Below are 20594 nucleotides of genomic sequence, written 5' to 3' on the forward strand. Positions count from 1 at the left end.
CATCATGAAGTCTCACTCTCTACAGACACAGATCCTCTGACATCAGGAGGTCTCACTCTCATGAGGTCTCACTCTCTACAGACACAGATTCTCTGTCATCAGGAGGTCTCACTCTTAACAGACACACAGATCCTCTGTCATCAGGAGGTCTCACTCCCTACAGACACAGATCCTCTGTCATTAGGAGGTTTCACTCTCTACAGACACAGATCCTCTGTCATCAGGAGGTTTCACTCTCTACAGACACAGATCCTCTGTCATCAGGAGGTTTCACTCTCTGCAGACACAGATCCTCTGTCATCAGGATGTGTCAGAGTGAGACCTCCTGTTTGTTCGCCTTCTCTTTAAGACACATGAGGTTTGTGATGTCATGACGTTAAATGTACCGTGTTAATGTACCTGTTGGTCACGTGCTCGGTCACATAGTCAGTCCTGAATCAAAGATTTAATTTAGTTTTAATTTAAAAACAAAAAAAAACTCTAAAACGGAACATAAACACGTGACGCGTTTGACGTCACATCCGACCAGGAAGTAAAACACAGCAGCGGAGGAGTCTCGTGTGTTTGGAGCTCCAAGGTGAGCTCGTTGACTGAAACATGCTGCAGGTGTTTCAGGTGAGTGTCCGCCGGGCGGTGCTGAGGGGGGGCGGACTCCTGACCCGCCCGGTCCCCGCTCCGGGACCAGGTCGGTCCGTGACCCGGCAGCTGTGCAGCAGAGCCCAGAGGACGGTCCGGAGCTGCACTGTGGACCCGAACCTGGAGGAGCAGTTCGTGTTCGTGGACTATACAGGTGAGGCTGAGGACGGGTTCTGAGGATGGGTCTAGGTGTGGCTGAGGACGGGTTCTGAGGACGGGTCTAGGTGAGACTGAGGACGGGTCCAGGTGAGGCTGAGGACGGGTTCTGAGGATGGGTCTAGGTGTGGCTGAGGACGGGTTCTGAGGACGGGTCCAGGTGAGGCTGAGGACAGGTTCTGAGGACGGGTCTAGGTGAGGCTAAGGACAGGTTCTGAGGATGGGTCTAGGTGAGGCTGAGGACGGGTCCAGGTGAGGCTGAGGACAGGTCTAGGTGAGGCTGAGGATGGTTCTGGGTTTAGGGATGAGTCTAATAGACCGGTTCTGCACAAACAGTCAAAAAGAATCTTTGGTTATTTTTCCCAGAGTTTATCTTCTCCTCCTCCTGTAGTTTGGACTCTTCTTCTTCTGTGTATCTGACTCTTCTTCTGTGGTTCTGACTCTTCTTCTTCTGTGGTTCTGACTCTTCTTCTTCTCTTCTGTTGTGTTCAGGTGAGGAGGTGGAGCCCTCCCTGTCCTCCCTCCCTACTGCTCCTCCTGAGGCTCCTCCTCCTCCTGAGGCTCCTCCTCCTCAGAGACACCTGAGGTCTCTGGAGCGACAGCTGCAGGTGTTGAGTGGCGTGGCTCAGCAGGGGGCGGAGCCTGACTCTGTGATTGAGTTCCATGACGTGGACTTTCCTCTGGATGAGAGCGTCATCGCAGCGACGAAGAAGAAGAAGAAGAAAAAGAGGGCGGAGCCAGGCGAGCAGCGGGTCTTTGGGACTCCTGATGTAGACGAACCGTTCAGTGACACCTGCTGCTCGGGCTGCGGCGCCGTCCTGCACTGCACCGCCGCCTCCGTGCCGGGTTACCTGCCTAGCGAGAAGTACAAGGTGCTGCTGCAGGAGGAGGGTCTAGGCGGGGCTACCTGTCAGCGCTGCTACCTGCTGACGCATCATCACAAAGCGCTGAACCTGGAGGTCTCTGCAGACCAGTATAGAGAGGTGGTGCAAAGGCTCCGCCCCCTCAAAGCTCTGGTCCTGCTAATTGTGGACCTGCTGGACGTGCCCGACTCCATCATCCCCCACCTGCCCGAGCTCGTGGGGACAAACAAACACGTCATCGTCCTCGGCAACAAGGTGGACCTGCTGCCGGGAGACTCGCCGAACTACCTGCAGAGGATCCGGCGCCAGCTCTCAAGGTACTGCGAGGACGCAGGCTTCGGACCCCAGGTGAGCGACATCCACCTGATCAGCGCCAAGACGGGCTACGGCGTGGAGCGTCTGATCTCCAGCCTGCAGAGGTCCTGGAGGTACAAAGGGGACGTGTACCTAGTGGGCGGGGCCAACGCCGGCAAGTCCACACTCTTCAACACGCTGCTCGAGTCCGACTACTGCAAGTCCAGAGCCCCAGACCTGATCCACAAGGCCACCATCTCACCCTGGCCCGGTTAGCATGCCAGACACACACACAAACACATACTCTCAGGGCCAAAGTGCATGCTGGGTAATATTTGCTGAGCTCTCTGAGGACGTTTTATTCTGAAGGGATTACACCTGACTGATCTCTCAGGAGTCAGGACCTAACAGCAGACCGGGTTAGTCTACCTGCAGAGTTTAGGGTTCAGGGTTCAGGGTAGTCTACCTGCAGGGTTCAGGTTAGTCTACCTGCAGGGTTGAGGTTAGTCTACCTGCAGGGTTCAGGTTAGTCCACCTTCAGGGTTCAGGTTGGTCTACCTGCAGGGTTCAGGTTAGTCTACCTGCAGGGTTCAGGTTAGTCTACAGTACCTGCAGGGTTCAGGTTAGTCTTCCTGCAGGGTTCAGGTTGGTCTACCTGCAGGGTTGAGGTAAGTCTACCTTCAGGGTCCAGGTTAGTCTACCTGCCGGGTTCATGAGGGAAAAGCTGCCTTCAAAATAAAAGCCTGAAAACAACAGAAGCTGAGTTGTCAGGTGACGTGAGATCAGATTTGTGGTTCACATATTGTGGTCTTTGTAGTCCTGAAGGATCAGTCTCGGTTTCACCCTCACGTGTTCTAACTGTTGACTGTGTTCCTGCCATGGTGGTGCGTTCAGGGACGACTCTGAACCTGCTGAAGTTTCCCATCATCAACCCGACCCCGTTCAGGATGTTCAAACGACAGGAGCGGCTGAGCGAGGCGTCGCAGCAGACGGAGGGCGAGCTGACGGAGGACGAGCTGAAGAGGCTCAAACAGTTCAGCAGGCAGGGCTACCTCGTGGGTAAGACGGGGGAGAGACGGGGGGAGAGGGGGGAGGGGGAGAGAGAGAGAGGAGGGGTCATACTCACCTGTCCCTGTCCACCTGTCCAGGTCGGGTTGGAAGAACGTTCCGCTCGGATGTGAGGTCCAGACAGGACGAGATCCAGTTTGATCCGGACACTTTGGCTTTCGGAGAAGACGAGGACGGAGAGAAGAAGGTCACAGGTGAGAGGAGACGTCTGATGGGACACAGCCTCTATTTTTCTCCAGCTCTGAATACTACAATTCCCATGAGCCTCTGCTGCTGTCACTGTGTTTTTAAAGACAGTCAGGGGCCAATCAGAGAGCTCCGTGGGGAAAATGATGTTTATCAAAGTGTAAACTTTTCAGCTCTGTGATTGGCTGGCTGTCTGTGAAATGCATCCTGGATGTTGTAGTCAATGTCTCTCTCTCCTTCACTCTGTATGACCTCTGACCCCTCAGGTACCAGCAGGTCACCTGATGAGTTCTCCTTCAATGAGCTGAAAGATGCTCACTGGCTGTTCGACACACCGGGGATCATGAAGGAGAGAGACGTGAGAGACAGACCGACACGTTTATCAACAACAACAACAACAGTAAACAAACAAACAAACAAACAACTGCTATCTCTCTCTCAGATCCTGGCGATGTTGACTGAACAGGAAGTGATGTCAGTGGTTCCGTCTAAGGCGTTGGTTCCGAGAACGTTTGTGTTGAAGCCCGGTTTCAGTCTGTTGGTGGGAGCGCTGGCCCGGATCGACTTCCTGCAGGTCAAAATAAACAACAACAACAACAACATAAACAACAACAATCACAGACAACAACAACAACACAAAAACAACACAAAAATCAAGAACAATCACAAACAACAACAATGCAAACAACCACAACACAAACAACCGCCGCAACAAACAAATGCAACAACACAAACAACACAACAAACAACAACACAAACAACACAATAAACAACAACACAAACAGCAACAACAACACAAACAACCACCGCAACAAACAAACGCAACAACAACACAAACAACCACCGCAACAAACAAATGCAACAACACAAACAGCAACACAAACAACAACACAAACAACAACACAAACAACACAATGAACAACAACACAAACAGCAACAACAACAAAAACAACCACAAAACAACAAAAACAACCACAAAACAAACAACAACAACACAATAACACAAACAACATCAACAAAAACACAAACAACATCAACACAAACAACAACATCACAAACCACAACAACAGCACATACCACAACAACACATCAATAACAACAGCACAAACAACACAACAAACAACAACACAAACAACACAATAAACAACAACACAAACAGCAACAACAACAAAAACAACCACAAAACAACAAAAACAACCACAAAACAAACAACTAAAACAAACAACATCAACAAAAACACAAACCACAACAACACAAACAACAACATCACAAACCACAACAACACATCAATAACAACAACAACAACAACAACACATTAACAACAACACAATAACAACAACAACAGTTATTGCTGAGCTCAGAACGGAGGATGTCATAATGTATCTTTTGAATGTAAACATGTTGTTATTGATCATAATGACCAGAGGGGTAGACTACGAAGCTGGATTTGCGGTTATCGAGGTAACTTCAGGGTTAACTCTGGATTTTCAGTACTACAAAGGTGGTTCACTTCCTACCAGGGTAGATAACCATGGTTACTCATGCTGAACTCCTAACCTGCTACGAAGCAGGTTATGGTCAGGATCAGAGATCAGTTTGAAGTAAACTCCACCCACTGACCAATCAGCTCGCTCGATCACGGAGCTCTGTGAGCTGATCGCGAGGGGAGGGGGAGAACTGCGGTCAAGCCCGCAGTGGAGAAGAGACGGGACACGGGACAGAGTCTGACATCAGATTATTCAGATGAAATCGTTTTAGGCTGCTGTTTTAATTATACAACTGAGCGTATTACTTTGAATCATGTTCTCATTGTTATTAGTCCTTTAACCACAGCGCCCAGTTTGATACCGTCAGGACTGCAGCTGAAATATTACGTCTAAAACTGTCACACATGAGACAAGATGAAATCAGAGAGAGAGAGAGATCACTGTCAGGAAACAGAGTTATTATTATTATAGTCAGATATATCTGCACTAATGATGAGAAGTAAGACGTCATTTGTGCATTCAAACAGTTTTTGTCTGATCTCTCAGTTCTTTCTTCATGTTTCAAACTCAGCTGTGTTGAAGTTAATCTGGATTATGTGTTTAACTTCTTCATATTTTTCTAATATCAGTGCAGTGTTTGAAATTCATGTGGATGTGCTGACGGCAGACTGTCCGTGTCTGTGATTGGTCACATGTTACCCTCTCCGCCCCGTTCATGTGAACGCGCTCAGGGTAATTCTGGATTGACTCAACATGTTGATAACCAGCTTGGTGTGACAGATTAGCGCGATCTCCTTTGTCAGGTTCAGTGAAACCGGATCAGGAGAAGATATCCAGGATATGTTGAACTCGCTTCGTAGTATACCCCTCTGGTCTGTTATTGATCATAATGATCAGGTCTGTTGTTATTGATCATAATGATCAGGTCTGTTGTTATTGATCATAATGATCAGGTCTGTTGTTGTTGATCATAATGATCAGGTCTGTTGTTGTTGATCATAATGATCAGGTCTGTTGTTATTGATCATAATGATCAGGTCTGTTGTTGTTGATCATAATGATCAGGTCTGTTGTTGTTGATCATAATGATCAGGTCTGTTGTTATTGATCATAATGATCAGGTCTGTTGTTATTGATCATAATGATCAGGTCTGTTGTTATTGATCATAATGATCAGGTCTGTTGTTATTGATCATAATGATCAGGTCTGTTGTTATTGATAGTAATGATCAGGTCTGTTGTTATTGATCATAATGATCAGGTCTGTTGTTATTGATCATAATGATCAGGTCTGTTGTTGTTGATCATAATGATCAGGTCTGTTGTTGTTGATAAATGTGGATTGCATCATTTGTGTAATCAATAATCAGTTGTTGATGTTCTGGTCTCTCTCAGGGGGGAAAGTCCTGCTGGTTCTCGGTCCTGGTCTCTGCTCGGGTACCGATCCACGTCACCAGTCTGGAGAAGGTTGACAGTGTTTATGAGAAACATGCGGGGGGAGTCCTGCTGGGGGTGAGAGCTCCGAGGGGGGAGGATGCTGTGGTCACACGACCTCAGTCAGCTGTTCAAACACTAACTCCCTGATGTCTGTGCTGCGTTCAGGTTCCTCAGGGAGGGGCGGAGCGCATGAAGACGTTTCCTACGTTGGTTCCCAAGGAGGTCAAACTGGAGGGGCGGGGCTACCTGGAGGCCATTGCTGACATCACACTGTCGTCTGCAGGTAAACACCCGAGTATCATCAGTAACCTCCTCATCAATAACCACATCATCTATAACTTCATCATCCATGTGTGTGTGTGTGTGTGTGTGTGCAGGATGGGTGGCGGTGACGGCAGCGGCAGGTGAGCAGGTGACGTTGAGGGTCCATGGTCCGGAGGCGGCGGGTTATGGTGTGAGGACGCCGCCGCTGCTCCCTCACGTGGTTTCTCTGAAAGGTGAACGCGTCAAGAAATCTGCCGCCTACAAACCAATCAAACCGTCCGGACTGATCGACTCCGGACTGTCGGCCCGCGGAGCGGAGAGGCTGCAGGTGAAGAAGAAGAAGAAGAAGGAGTGATGCACACAGGGACAGGTGGGAGCCCTCGTCATCGTTCCACAGCAGAGCCAGTTTTTACCTCCAGGCTCTGAATGACTTTAGAGATCAGAAACTCTGCCTGCAGCAGATGTGCTCATCCTGCAGCAGGTGTGCTCATCCTGCAGCAGGTGATCACCATGCGGCAGGTGTGTTCGTCCCGCAGCAGGTGTGCTCACCCTGCAGATTTTTTTCTAACTTGTTATTTTTGAAGATATTTAAGTGTGTGTGTGTGTGTGTGTGTGTGTGATGAACTTAGAACAGCAGAGGTCTTTGATAAATCTTTATTCAAAAGGAGCAGAACAGAGTTACAGATCAAACTGAGCTGTTAGTTTGGTTAGACTGTTGAAGTGAAAGTCCTGCAGACAGACCGCCTCCCTGAGGACAGGTGTCTACCAGAGACCTGTCTCCTGATCTGAGAGGACACCTGTCCTCAGGCACTACCAGGAGGAAGGTGGTGTTAGTTTCTAAAGGTTTAACTCCAGAGAGAGGACAGTGTGTGTTTACTCAGGTTATACACCACGTGTTTATTGTCCCATGAGTTCATCCTCAGAGCTGATCAATAATCAATAAACATTAAAAACATGTAACTGTGATTCAGTCTGTGATCAATCAACATGTTCACTGCGTTACAGGTGCTGCTTCAGGTGTGTTCAGGTGTGTTAATGAAAGAAATACACACAGGTTGTTCCTTAAAGATTGACTACTTTATGGCACCGCAGCACGTCACAGATACACAACAACAACAACAACAACAACACTACACAGTACAGAGTGAACACAGTATTACAGGAGAGCATGAACACACCACATGTCGTATGATGATGATGAAGATGATGAAGGTGTTAGTCCTCACGCTCGCTCACTTTGGTTTCTAACAGGATTATTGCACAGAAACATATCACTGAAAGTTAGTGCACGCACGCACGCACGCACGCACGCACGCACGCACGCACGCACGCACGCACGCACGCACGCACGCACGCACGCACGCACGCACGCACGCACGCACGCACGCACGCACGCACACACACACACACACACACACACACACACACACACACACAGGAGCATCTGATTCATACCGGTGCTCAGAGTTAAATGATGACATTGAACACACCGTCAGCTCTTTGGCCTCAAACGCAACGACAGAAGGTCAGAGGTCGACTACACGCTACGACTGTACACACAGCTGATTGTCAAAGGCACTTTATAAAGACACACACACTGATGAGACACAGAGTGTGTGTGTGTACTCTGACAGCTCACACACACACTGTCTCATTCAAACACACTGTATTAATTCATGTGGACACTAACAGAGCTACAGGTGAACCAAAAACGATCTGATCATGTGACAGGAAGTCGGCTCAGGTGTGTAGGACGTCCTACAGTCTGAACTCGAGGAGTGATTTTAACTACATCGCATCCCAGAGGTCTGAGCCAGACCCAGGATCCGGTTTACTGAGGCACACAGAGTCCTCTTCAGTTCTCTGGTACACCACTAGATGGCAGCACAACAAGGGTTCACACTTGACCCGAACCCTCACATCGACTCTTCCACAAACCCGACCATGGACAGACCCCGTCACACCTCACACCTCGTAATCTTGACCCTCTTGAAACCAAGTCCTGAGTCCTTCTTGTCTGAGACCAAACCAATTACTTTGGTCTAATCCAGGACTGGGTCTTGCTAAAGTGTGTCTGGTAACTAAACCTGATCTTTCGTTCAGGAGCACTAAGTTGGCATGGTGGATCTGGATCTGGATCAGGACTCTGCCACCATCTCTGGGGTCTACAAACTCAAGTAGTGGAGACAACAGTTGAAAAAGGTGGTTTAGTGTAGCTGATCAGGGACAATGTCTGGACCCCGGACCACGAGGCGTTCAGGGACACCTCCTTTTAGAGGAACAGCTGATATCAACTCTCTGACGCTGACCTGGAGTCAGAACTCCAGGATTCAAAGTTTCTGCTTCAAACAGGAAGTCCAGAGCAGGATGACCCTTCAGAACATGTTCCCATGGTAACCGGTCCTCATTTCTGTCCCTTGGTGCTGTTGTCCATGTAGTAAACGTTGACCAGGTGGCGGTTCAGGTGGCGCCGGTATGCCACCTCCAGAGGGAATGTGCGGTCGCAGAAGATACACATGTGACTCTTGAGCTCCGTAGGTGTCGGGATTTCGTCGGTGGGTGTTTCCGGGTCGTTGGCCATCTTACCCGACCCGGCTCCGGTGCTGTTGAGGCCGGAGTCATCGCTGCCCTCAGAGGCGCTGTCGCTGATGTCACTCCCGCCTTCATGGCTGCTGTGGATTCCCTCGTCGTCTTCAGGATCGGCATGTCGGCTTCGCTGAGCTGGAAGCACCAGAGGAGGAGGGGATGTGGGTTTGAGGAAGGTCGGAGTGGGGGGGTCCTCCACTGGGGAAGGTGTGTCCCCGCCTGAACTACAGGCTGATGAAACCTCCATCTTGTCTGGGCATTGGTCTAGGGTCTCCTCGGGGACTACTGGGGCTGGTTTATTGTCCTGTGCAGGGCTGGTCTCAGTTGTGTTGGGATCAGAGGTTTTGGTCTCTGTGGGGCAGGGCTCTGAGGTCTTGGTTTTTGAAGAGAAGGGCTCAGAGGTCTTGGTTTTTGAAGGGCAGGGCTCAGAGGTCTTGGTTACTGCTGTTCTATGCTCAGAGGTCTTAGTTCCTGCTGGTCTATGCTCAGAGGTCTTGATTACTGCTGGTCTATGCTCAGAGGTCTTGATTACTGCTGGTCTATGCTCAGGGGTCTTGGTTACTACTGGTCTATGCTCAGGGGTCTTGGTTCCTGCTGGTCTATGCTCAGAAGTCTTGGTTCCTGCTGGTCTATGCTCAGAAGTCTTGGTTACTGCTGGTCTATGCTCAGAGGTCTTGGTTCCTGCTGGTCTATGCTCAGAGGTCTTGGTTCCTGCTGATCTATGCTCAGAGGTCTTGGTTCCTGCTGGTTTATGCTCAGAGGTCTTGGATCCTGCTGGTCTATATTCAGAGGTCTTGGTTTGTGTTGGATGGTCTGTCTCAGCAGAGTCCTCAGGAGCGTCTGAGGACAGACAGGGGACAGGTGTGTCCTTGTCTTTAGCCGGGTCCAACGCTGGTTGAGGATTTGCAGGTTTCTTGTTGGTCCTGGTCTTCTTCTGCTTTGTGGGGGTGGTCTGGTTGGACTTGTGGAGTGCAGGGGTGTCCTCGTCAGTCTTCTTCGTGTCCTCTGAAGCAGGTTTAACCTGCGGCCTCTCTGGAGCGGTGGTTTTCAGACGTTTGGTCTTGGATGGACTGTCAGAGGGGGACTTTTTGGAAAGGTCTAGAGCCTCTACAGCTCTCCTCTTTGCAGCCTTCTCCTTGACCGGTTTGTCCTTGTGGACTTTCTCAGGACTGTCCAGTTTCGGCTGAGTGTCTTCAACCTGTTCTGGGATTTTGTCTGCCTTCTTTGATGCAGACTTCTTGGGCTTGTTGAGACTTTTGTTCTCCTTTCCACTGCTCTCTTTCTTCCTCTCAGCATTGATCTTCTCCTCCTCTTTGTCCCCGGTCTCCTTCTCTGCTCCGGACCCTTCTGGTCTCTGTTGGCCAGAGGTCTCAGCCTGTGTTTGGTCTTTCTCTGGTTTAGGCACCTCTGCTTGGTCCTTGGCGGTTGTCTTCTCTGCTGAAAGCTTCTTGACTCGTCTCTTTGTCTTGCTGTCGGCAGGTGTTATGGTCTCAGTCTGGGTTTCTTTCACAGACGGGTTCTCCAGAGGGTTCTCGGTCTTCTTCTGCCGAGTTGTGACCTTTCTCTCTGGTTCCACCTTCTCCTTCATCTTCTGTGGTTTGTCTTTCTCAGCCGTGATGGTGGACTTCTTCACAGCCTTCTCAGGAGCTTCGTTCTGCAGCGGTTGGTTGCTGTCGGGCCGGTTGCTATTCCAGATGGACAGATTGATGGGGCTGGATTCTGCTCCCTCGTCCCCGTCATCCTCATCCATGTCAAAGTCCTCCTCCATGCTGGATGAAGTGTCTAGCTTGCTTTCTTTGGGGGTTTCCTCTGAACCGTCAGGACCAGTTTTCTTGACTCGTAGTTTTACCTTAGAGGTGTCCACGGACACGTTACAGCCCGAGTGTCTGGACTTGATGTGGTACTGCAGGTTGCACTTCTTGGAGGCGGCGTACTTGCAGAGCGGACAGAGGAACTGGCGAGGGTTCAGGTGGAGTTCCACGTGCTTCTTGAAGTTGCTGCGGTCGGCGGTCTTGTACTCGCAGTACGGGCAGGACAGCGGTTTGGGGCCGTTGTGGACCTGGCGGGCGTGTCGGGTCACCTCATGCTGGTTGGCTGCCAGGTAGTTGCAGCTCTCACACTTAAAGGGACGCTCACCTGCACACAGGAAGTAAGAAGGTGAGACAGTGCTGCAGAGAAGGATGTGTGACAGTGTACAGGTGAGACAGCTCAGGGCTTCATGCAGCAGGTGAGCCTCAGGGACACTCAGACTAACAGACTCAGAGACGAGTTCCATGACTTGAGCTTCAGAGAGAGGCTCTTTATTAATCTTAAACAGGTTTGGCCTTTTCAGTCTCTGCTGAAGACAGACAGGAAAGGGCAAAGACAGAAAAGACCAAACTTTAAAGATCTCTTATTTCTGTTTCCAACAAGTCCAGACCGGCTAGTGTCCCTGAGTCTAGCTCATTTAAGACCAGGAAGCTGGGTGTGGTTGTCTTTACATCAGTATGACGACAGTTAAGCTAAGAAAACATGACAGGAGGGTCTATTAGACACACAGCACAGCACACAACACACAACAAAACACACTATACACAACACAAAATGATACAACACATAATCATGAACAAGGGTTAGCATGTAGCAGTGATGCTAATATTTTACCATGTTAGTCCAACAGAGACGGCTTCAGTGAGAGCAACAAACACAAAGATGTTTGAGTGAGAGACAAGAACACGACCATCATCACAAATATCACTACCATTACTATTACTGTTATTACCACTACTACTATTACTACTGTTATTATTACTACTGTTATTATTACTACTGTTATTACTACTGTTATTACTACTGTTATTACTAATACTACTGTAACTACTACTTCTACAACTAATATCACTTACACTGCTACAATTACTGCTACTGTTATTACAACTCCTACTACATTATTACTACTACTGTTATTACTATGACTACTAAAATTACTAATACTGTTATTACTTCTAATACAACTATTATTACTACTACTACTTTAACGACTACTACTAGCACTCATACTGCTACTATTACTACTGTTATTACTACTAATGTTATTATTACTACTGTTATTACTACTTTTACTGTTATTACTACTATTACTACTTCTATAACTACTACTGTTATTACTACTATTACTACATCTATTACTACTACTGTTATTATTACTCCTGCTACATTATTACTACTATTACTACTACTGTTATTACTAGTATTATTACTACTGTTATTACTATTACTACTACTGTTATTATTACTACTCCTACTACATTATTACTACTACTACTACTGTTATTACTACTATTCATACTACTTCTACTAAATTACTTCTACTACTACTGCTATTACTACTACTATTATTAATACTATTACTGCTACTATTACTACTACTACTATTATTACTATAACTACTACTAAATGTTATTACTATTACTAATACTATCATTACTACTACTATTATTAGCACTTTGATTAGTATTGCTATTATTACTTGTACTACTATTTCTACACAAAGATATAAAACACATGACTTCATCCTAACAGAGTGAATCACAGCGGGTCTGTACTGACCTGTTAACGAATTAAATATAAAAACTTACCTGAGTGAGTCCTCATGTGCCGGGTCAGGTGAGTCTTCTGAGAACTGGAATAGTCACAGTACAGACACTGGAAGGGACGCACACCTGTACAACGCAAAGATGACAAAAACTACATCACACTCTCACCTGGATCAAGACTTCTAATTCTATAGGTAAACATTAAACCAGCTCCATGTGCACTACCTGTGACCGTCCTACCTGTGACAGTCCTACCTGTGACCGTCCTACCTGTGACAGTCCTACCTGTGATAGTCCTACCTGTGTGTGAGAGACCTACCTGTGTGTGTCCGGATGTGTTGGATGTAGTTGCTCTTGCGGTCAGAGAAGTAGGAGCACTGGCTGCAGGTGTGCAGTTTGCTGGGGAAGTGGTTCCTCAGGTGTTTCCTCCAGTGGTACTGGCTGACGGTGGTGTACGGACACAGCGTGCACTTAAACACTCTGCAGAGACACAGTTCAGACACATTACCTTTAATGAATAACACTAGGTGTATTTAAATGCAGGTAGCCATGAGGACTCAGTTACCTGTGGTCCTCTCCCTCCTTGCTGTGGTGCTTCAGGTGAGCGATGTAGTGGTCGTATCTGTTGGTATTGTAGCCACACCGTTCACACCTGATCAGCCCTTTGATGTCACCTGTTGTCCCAGCCTCGCCATTGCCCTCGCCCTCTCCCCCTGATAGCGCCTGGGCCTCAGGTGTTTCCGCCTCCTTGGACCTAGTCTTGCTCCGCCCCTCCACGCGGTTCACCACAATCATCTTGCTGACGCCGTGCGTGCCCAGGTGATCCACGAACTCCTGCTCGTTCTGTGCCTGGAAGTGGCACGGCTTACAGTGGAAGGGTTTCTTCTTCTTGGTGCTCTCCGGTACGGGGGCAGGGATGACTTTGCGTTCGATGCCCTGCTCAGGTGTTTTAATGTCGGCAGGTGGGGAGGGCCGAGAGCAATGAGACAGGTCTTCAGCACTGTCCACGTCATCCTCCTCTTCCTCTCTTGCTGGGTTTCCTACCACCACAGCCTGGATGACAGGGCCTGGGGAGTCAGGGTACTCGATGATGCAGACCTCCCTGTGGTTCTGGTTATCAAAGCTGTACCTGAGCAGACACACAGGTGAGTTCATACACAGGTGAGCTCATACACAGGTGAGTTCATACACAGGTGAGTTCATACACAGGTCACACAGTCATTAAGAATAGACACACAGGTGTTGCTCCTCACCTAATGATGTTCTCGTCCTCGCTGTCGGAGTAACTGCTTCCCACCGTCTTCAGCTCCATCATCTCCTTCTCGTCTCCCATGTTCCCGTCTCCACCGCCGCCCTCAGCTGCAGCCACATTAGCCAGCATCACCAGCTGAGGGGCGGGCAGCATGTTCGAGGGCATCTCGCTAAGACTCTGAGCGTCCTCCATCAGAGACACGCCCACAGGAAACATCCCCATCGAGAACACAGTCTGAGCGGCCATGATGATTTTCACCTCCACGGGACAGGAAGCTGCAGAGCGACGACGACACGGAGAAACAGAGAGGTCAGTTACAAAGAAACAGGTGAAGTGACCACACCAGGTACCAGAACACCTGCCGTTAAGACCAATCACACATTCAACTGAGACCTGTCATCCAGAGTTCCCCCTGCTGACTGTCTGCAGTGTAGCTCATAAGCCCCGCCTCCTCCATCTTAACTGATGGGACATGGGTCAAAGTGTAAAACTAAACACAGGTCAAATAAATGTGTCAAACATGGTTTCTGTCATTATAGTTAGTTCTTATCGTGCTGATTTATGTCTCAGTGTTCATGTTTCTGTTTACTTTGAATTAGTTATTGATGATAGAAAAAGAGGGGAGGAGCTAAGGATATTTCTTAATTAGATCAACTTTTCTTCAGAATGTTGACTTTTCTCTCGGAATTCTGAGATTAAAGGCAGAATTCTAGAACTCTTCCTTTGAGCTCAGAATTCTGGAACTTGGCCTTAGATTTAAGAATTCTAGAACTCTGCCATTGAGCTCAGAATTCAAGAACTCTGCCTTTGAGCTCAGAATTCAAGAACTCTGCCTTTGATCTTAGAATTCCAGAACTCTGCCTTTGAGCTCAGAATTCTAGAACTCTGCCTTTGAGCTCAGAATTCTAGAACTCTGCCTTTGAGCTCAGAATTCTAGAACTCTGCCTTTGAGCTCAGAATTCTAGAACTCTGCCTTTGAGCTCAGAATTCTAGAACTCTGCCTTTGAGCTCAGAATTCTGGAACTCTGCCTTTGAGCTCAGAATTCTAGAACTCTGCCTTTGAGCTCAGAATTTTGAAACTCTTCCTTTGATCACAGAATTCTAGAACTCTGCCTTTGAGCTCAGAATTCTGAAACTCTGCCTTTGAGCTCAGAATTCTGGAACTCTGCCTTTGATCTCAGAATTCTAGAACTCTGCCTTTGATCTCAGAATTCTGGAACTCTGCCTTTAATCTTAGAATTCTGGAACTCTGCCTTTGAGCTCAGAATTCTGGAACTCTGCCTTTAATCTTAGAATTCTGGAACTCTGCCTTAAATCACAGAACTCTAGAGCTCTGCCTTTGATGCTATCGGCAGAGTTCTGAGAAAAGGGCGGGACTTGTACAAAAAAAATAGTCAGTGGCCCTAATCCGCTGCCATCATCAACACCATGATCGACAGCTCTGCTGACCAAGGAGGCTCCTGCAGCGCTGTGTGCACCGAACAGGTGATTTCGGGTTCTTAGGGGCGAATCAAGATCTCCTTTTCTTCACTGTGGACTTTGTTTCAGGTTTGTTTGTGTTTTAAACTGATGTTCATATATTTACTGTTACCTCTGTTTTATCCGTAAAGCACTCTGTGTCTTTTTTCAATAAGGCTCTTATTTTATTATCCTTCTTTTGTGTTTATTGTTGTTCTCTGAATCTGATGTCACCCTGTGGAGAATGTGTCTGTCGGCCATTTTGAAACAGCACCACAGTTCAGTCGACAGCGCCACGAGCACGGAGGGAAACCCCGTTCAGGGACCATACGGAAAACTACAACTTTAACTTTAAAACTACAACTTTAACTTTAAAACTACAACTCTAACTTTAAAACTACAACTTTAAAGTTTAAACTACAACTCTAACTTTAAAACTACAATCCCAGAACACCGCGGGTTTTAAACAGGGAGAGAGTTAAAGTGAAAAATCATCCAAATCTGGTTTGTTTGTGTTAAAAACTGAAGTTAACGAACATTTCACTGAAAACACAGACAGTAACACAGTAAACAGCCTGAAATCAGACATAAACAGTGAGTTTAGTGAGTTTTATGTGTTTAGTGAGTTCATACTTTAGTTTGTTCTGAGACAGTGAAGTTAACCCTACAGGATAAACTCAGTAAGTTATTGATAGAGAGTTATATTAAGAGTTATCAGTGATATAATGTCCCCTCTGTGAGTCTGCAGGTTAAACTCAGTGGTTTAATCGGAGGTCGTGATTTACAGCTTTCTTCTAAACTTAGAGACCGGAAGCGGATCAAATAGCGAGCTTTGTGAAGTTTAAAGCAGTTTTAAAGTATTAAACTGTGTTTCCTGCTGGGTTTAAGGTGGTTAAAGGTGGTTTTCTGGTGTTGAAGCTGTGTGAAAGTGTTGCTGATGTGTCAGAGTGTTAGCCTTGGTGCTGATCAGCCCCGGACAGCGCCTTCTTCTCCTCCTCGCCGCCTCCATTTTAAACTAACTCACAACAACTTTCCTCCGACACACAGCGGCTCTCTGTCGGCTCACAGGCCGCCTCACACACACTCAGACCCGGGCACACTCACCGACTCCTCACCGCTGGACTTTGGAGAAGTTTCTTCACTTTTCTTTCAGCTTCGGGACTTTTCTTCGACGGACAGCGCGGAGAGAAAAAGTGCAGCAGAAGTTTCCGCACATTCCTCCACAGCAGGCGACGTAAGGCTGGTGACGTCAGCACGTCGCTCAGGCAGCGAGCAGGGGAGGCAGAGGAACCTGTTTGTTATCAATTAATAACACCATGTTTATTGATCAATAACAACACCATGTTTATCAATTAATAACAACATCATGTTTATCAATTAATAACAACACCATGTTTATTGATCAATAACAACACCATGTTTATTAATCAATAACAACACCATGTTTATTGATCAATAACAACACCATGTTTATTGATCAATAACAACACCATGTTTATTAATCAATAACAACACCATGTTTATTGATCAATAACAACACCATGTTTATTAATCAATAACAACACCATGTTTATTGATCAATAACAACACCATGTTTATTGATCAATAACAACACCATGTTTATTGATCAATAACAGAACCATGTTTATTAATCAATAACAACACCATGTTTATTGATCAATAACAACACCATGTTTATTGATCAATAACAACACCATGTTTATTGATCAATAACAACACCATGTTTATCAATCAATAACAACACCATGTTTATTGATCAATATCAACACCATGTTTATTAATCAATAACAACACCATGTTTATTAATCAATAACAACACCATGTTTATTAATCAATAACAACACCATGTTTATTAATCAATATCCACACCATGTTTATTGATCAATAACAACACCATGTTTATCAATCAATAACAACACCATGTTTATCAATCAATAACAACACCATGTTTATTAATCAATATCCACACCATGTTTATTAATCAATAACAACACCATGTTTATTGATCAATAACAACACCATGTTTATCAATCAATAACAACACCATGTTTATCAATCAATAACAACACCATGTTTATCAATCAATAACAACACCATGTTTATTAATCAATAACAACACCATGTTTATTAATCAATAACAACACCATGTTTATTAATCAATAACAACACCATGTTTATCAATCAATAACAACACCATGTTTATTAATCAATAACAACACCATGTTTATTAATCAATATCAACACCATGTTTATTAATCAATAACAACACCATGTTTATTGATCAATAACAACACCATGTTTATCAATCAATAACAACACCATGTTTATCAATCAATAACAACACCATGTTTATTAATCAATAACAACACCATGTTTATTAATCAATAATAACACCATGTTTATTGATCAATAACAACACCATGTTTATCAATCAATAACAACACTATGTTTATCAATCAATAACAACACCATGTTTATCAATCAATAACAACACCATGTTTATCAATCAATAACAACACCATGTTTATTAATCAATATCAACACCATGTTTATTAATCAATAACAACACCGTGTTTATCAATCAATATCAACACCATGTTTATTAATCAATAACAACACCATGTTTATCAATCAATAACAACACCATGTTTATTAATCAATATCAACACCATGTTTATCAATCAATAACAACACCATGTTTATTAATCAATATCAACACCATGTTTATTAATCAATAACAACACCATGTTTATCAATCAATAACAACACCATGTTTATTAATCAATATCAACACCATGTTTATCAATCAATAACAACACCATGTTTATTAATCAATAACAACACCGTGTTTATCAATCAATATCAACGCCATGTTTATTAATCAATATCAACACCATGTTTATCAATCAATAACAACACCATGTTTATTAATCAATAACAATAGGAGGTTGTCAGGAGCTCACCGGGGGTGCTACCCATCCGGGCCTGAAGGGTAAAAGTTAGTTCAACCAGTGATCTCCTGGCGGGTCCTGCCCCTGTTTGAACCATAACAGCCATAACATAACTTCCTTCTTCAGGAAGCAGTTGATATTCAATAGTTTGTTCAACACTCTGAGAAAATTAAGAAAGGAGAGATTTTGTATTTCTTAATTCATTTTTTTAATCCAAAAATCCTTATTAACACTCAAATATGTGTGTTCCTTTAGTACCTCTTCCTTGGTTCTATGTTCCATGAGACGCTTTAGTTTAATTTGCTAAGACAGTTTCTAGGGAAGGTGAAGCCTTTTCTTTTTACAGAGTCAAGAAGTATGTTTTTTTCCTTCATGAGGATTTCTATAGGACAGAACCTCCATACTCTCTTTGGGAATGATTCTTGAGTAATTATTATCTACTATAGTTTCATGTTTTTATGTCCGTGAGATTAAACTTAACTAAGATACTCTCCATGGTTTTAATTCCAAGGAGTGAATAAAACTAAATAGGACAAAGAAGAAGAAGAACAAGCTCAAGCATGAGCTTTAAGAAAAAGAAGCCCACTCGCCTCTCTCACCCTCCTCGACCCTCTCCTCTCAACTTGTGTTGAAGCTGTGATATTTATTCTCTGAGCAGAGGGTGTGGGTGTTACACTGGGCATTTGCACCCACCAGATGTATCTGCTCTCTCTCTCTCTCTCTCTCTCTCTCTCTCTCTCTCTCTCTCTCTCTCTCTCTCTCTCTCTCTCTCTCTCTCTCTCTGTGTGTGTGTGTGTGTGTGATGTGTGTGTTTGTGTTGTATCTGCTGTGTGTGTGTGTGTCACCACCTATTTTATACAGTCTGTGGTCACCACACGGGGGCGTCTCTGCTCCACCTTCTGTCTGAATCAGTCTGAGTGATTGATAAACCCTGATGGTTGACAACCTGACCTTGGTCCACAGTGTGAACCTGGATCAGAGTCAAAGTGATCTTTTTGATCTCTGAACTTTTGAATCAAACCTTTATTTAATCATTAAAGGACAACAGATTTCCCTGACTCCCAGTGACGTCATGAATGACATGATGCTGATATCAATCAATCATTGATTGAAGGATCTGTCACTGACTGATTAGCTTTATGTGAGGGCGGAGGTGTCTTCACAAACTGACACATTCAGAGGCCACGCCCCTTTCTGCGAGCTTCACTAAAAGACATCTCTGGACCTTCAAAATAAACTGAAAAAATCTCTGGACCTTCAAAATAAACTGAAAAAATCTCTGGACCTTCAAAATAAACTGAAAAAATATCTGGACCTTCAAAATAAACTGAAAAAAATATCTGGACCTTCAAAATAAACAGAAAAAATATCTGGACCTTCAAAATAAACTGAAAAAATATCTGGACCTTCAAAATTAACTGAAAAAATATCTGGACCTTCAAAATAAACTGAAAAAATCTCTGGACCTTCAAAATAAACTGAAAAAATCTCTGGACCTTCAAAATAAACTGAAAAAATCTCTGGACCTTCAAAATAATTATGAAGACATCTCTGGACCTTCAAAATAATTATGAAGACATCTCTGGACCTTCAAAATAAACTGAAAAAAAATCTCTGGACCTTCAAAATAAACTGAAAAAATCTCTGGACCTTCAAAATAAACTGAAAAAATATCTGAACCTTCAAAATAAATATGAAGACATCTCTGGACCTCCAAAGAAAACTGAAGAGCTTTATTCGGTGTGGGATGTATGAGTCAGCTGACCGTGGGGATCAGGACACAGTGATGTGATCAGAACTCATTTATTTATTCTTTATCATCTTAATTCACTACACACTGATAATCTAAGTCAACTTCTGCATTCTATTGTGTCTTTGACAGATGAATGAAAACATATAAGGACCTTACATCTTTGTTTATTCACTTCCAGATTATTTTATAAACAGTTTTTATTATAGTGTTATAATAATTATATATTTATTCCTAGCAGTGTAAATGAATGGTATCTAAAGGATGTTGAGGTGTGTATGGAGTATTTTTGTTGAGTGCACACATTCACGGTCAGATTAAAAGAATAACACTATAATTTACTCTGACCCTTTATCAACTTTTTAATTTAATAATCACTAATTTAACAAAGATATCTCACTAGGTCCCATCACCACAGCCAACCCGACAAAATATAACATTGCTGCTATTATATTTATTTGCATTAAACATAAATATGATTAAAACTATCCTGGTTAACTGACTCAAATCTAAGCTACATATATATAGACTGTCCACCTCTGTTAACAAGATTAATTGAAGCCAAGTGACTTGTTGAATAATAACAAGGGGGCATTATTTGGTATGATCT

General features: G+C 44.7%; 2 protein-coding genes across 5 annotated transcripts; one reads left to right on the forward strand and one right to left on the reverse strand.

The window, feature by feature from the left end:
* Nucleotides 1-388: 388 nt before the first annotated feature.
* Nucleotides 389-7351, forward strand: LOC117817243 (nitric oxide-associated protein 1-like). Of its 3 annotated transcripts, XM_034689815.1 has the most exons (9): nucleotides 389-790; nucleotides 1285-2220; nucleotides 2844-3008; nucleotides 3098-3211; nucleotides 3470-3561; nucleotides 3646-3777; nucleotides 6086-6202; nucleotides 6293-6410; nucleotides 6505-7351. In XM_034689815.1, the coding sequence occupies exons 1-9, from the start codon at nucleotides 598-600 to the stop codon at nucleotides 6744-6746; spliced, it is 2109 nt and encodes a 702-aa protein (XP_034545706.1). In that variant the 5' UTR covers nucleotides 389-597; the 3' UTR covers nucleotides 6747-7351. The 3 variants fall into 3 exon arrangements, with proteins under 3 accessions (XP_034545706.1, XP_034545707.1, XP_034545709.1); XM_034689816.1 differs by lacking the exon at nucleotides 3646-3777 and having other exon boundaries at nucleotides 3470-3600; XM_034689818.1 differs by lacking the exon at nucleotides 6086-6202.
* A 603-nt stretch (nucleotides 7352-7954) lies between these two features.
* rest (RE1-silencing transcription factor) lies at nucleotides 7955-16521 on the reverse strand. 2 transcript variants are annotated; one of them, XM_034689814.1, is made up of 6 exons: nucleotides 16378-16521; nucleotides 13806-14079; nucleotides 13118-13681; nucleotides 12872-13032; nucleotides 12595-12678; nucleotides 7955-11113 (listed from the first exon to the last, which is right to left on the reverse strand). In XM_034689814.1, exons 2-6 carry the CDS (start codon nucleotides 14048-14050, stop codon nucleotides 8796-8798), a joined length of 3372 nt encoding a protein of 1123 aa, XP_034545705.1. In that variant the 5' UTR covers nucleotides 14051-14079; nucleotides 16378-16521; the 3' UTR covers nucleotides 7955-8795. The 2 variants fall into 2 exon arrangements, with proteins under 2 accessions (XP_034545705.1, XP_034545704.1); XM_034689813.1 differs by having other exon boundaries at nucleotides 16367-16521.
* Nucleotides 16522-20594: the final 4073 nt, after the last annotated feature.

This window comes from Notolabrus celidotus, chromosome 8, assembly GCF_009762535.1.
Source record: "Notolabrus celidotus isolate fNotCel1 chromosome 8, fNotCel1.pri, whole genome shotgun sequence".
NCBI classification, from domain to species: domain Eukaryota; kingdom Metazoa; phylum Chordata; class Actinopteri; order Labriformes; family Labridae; genus Notolabrus; species Notolabrus celidotus.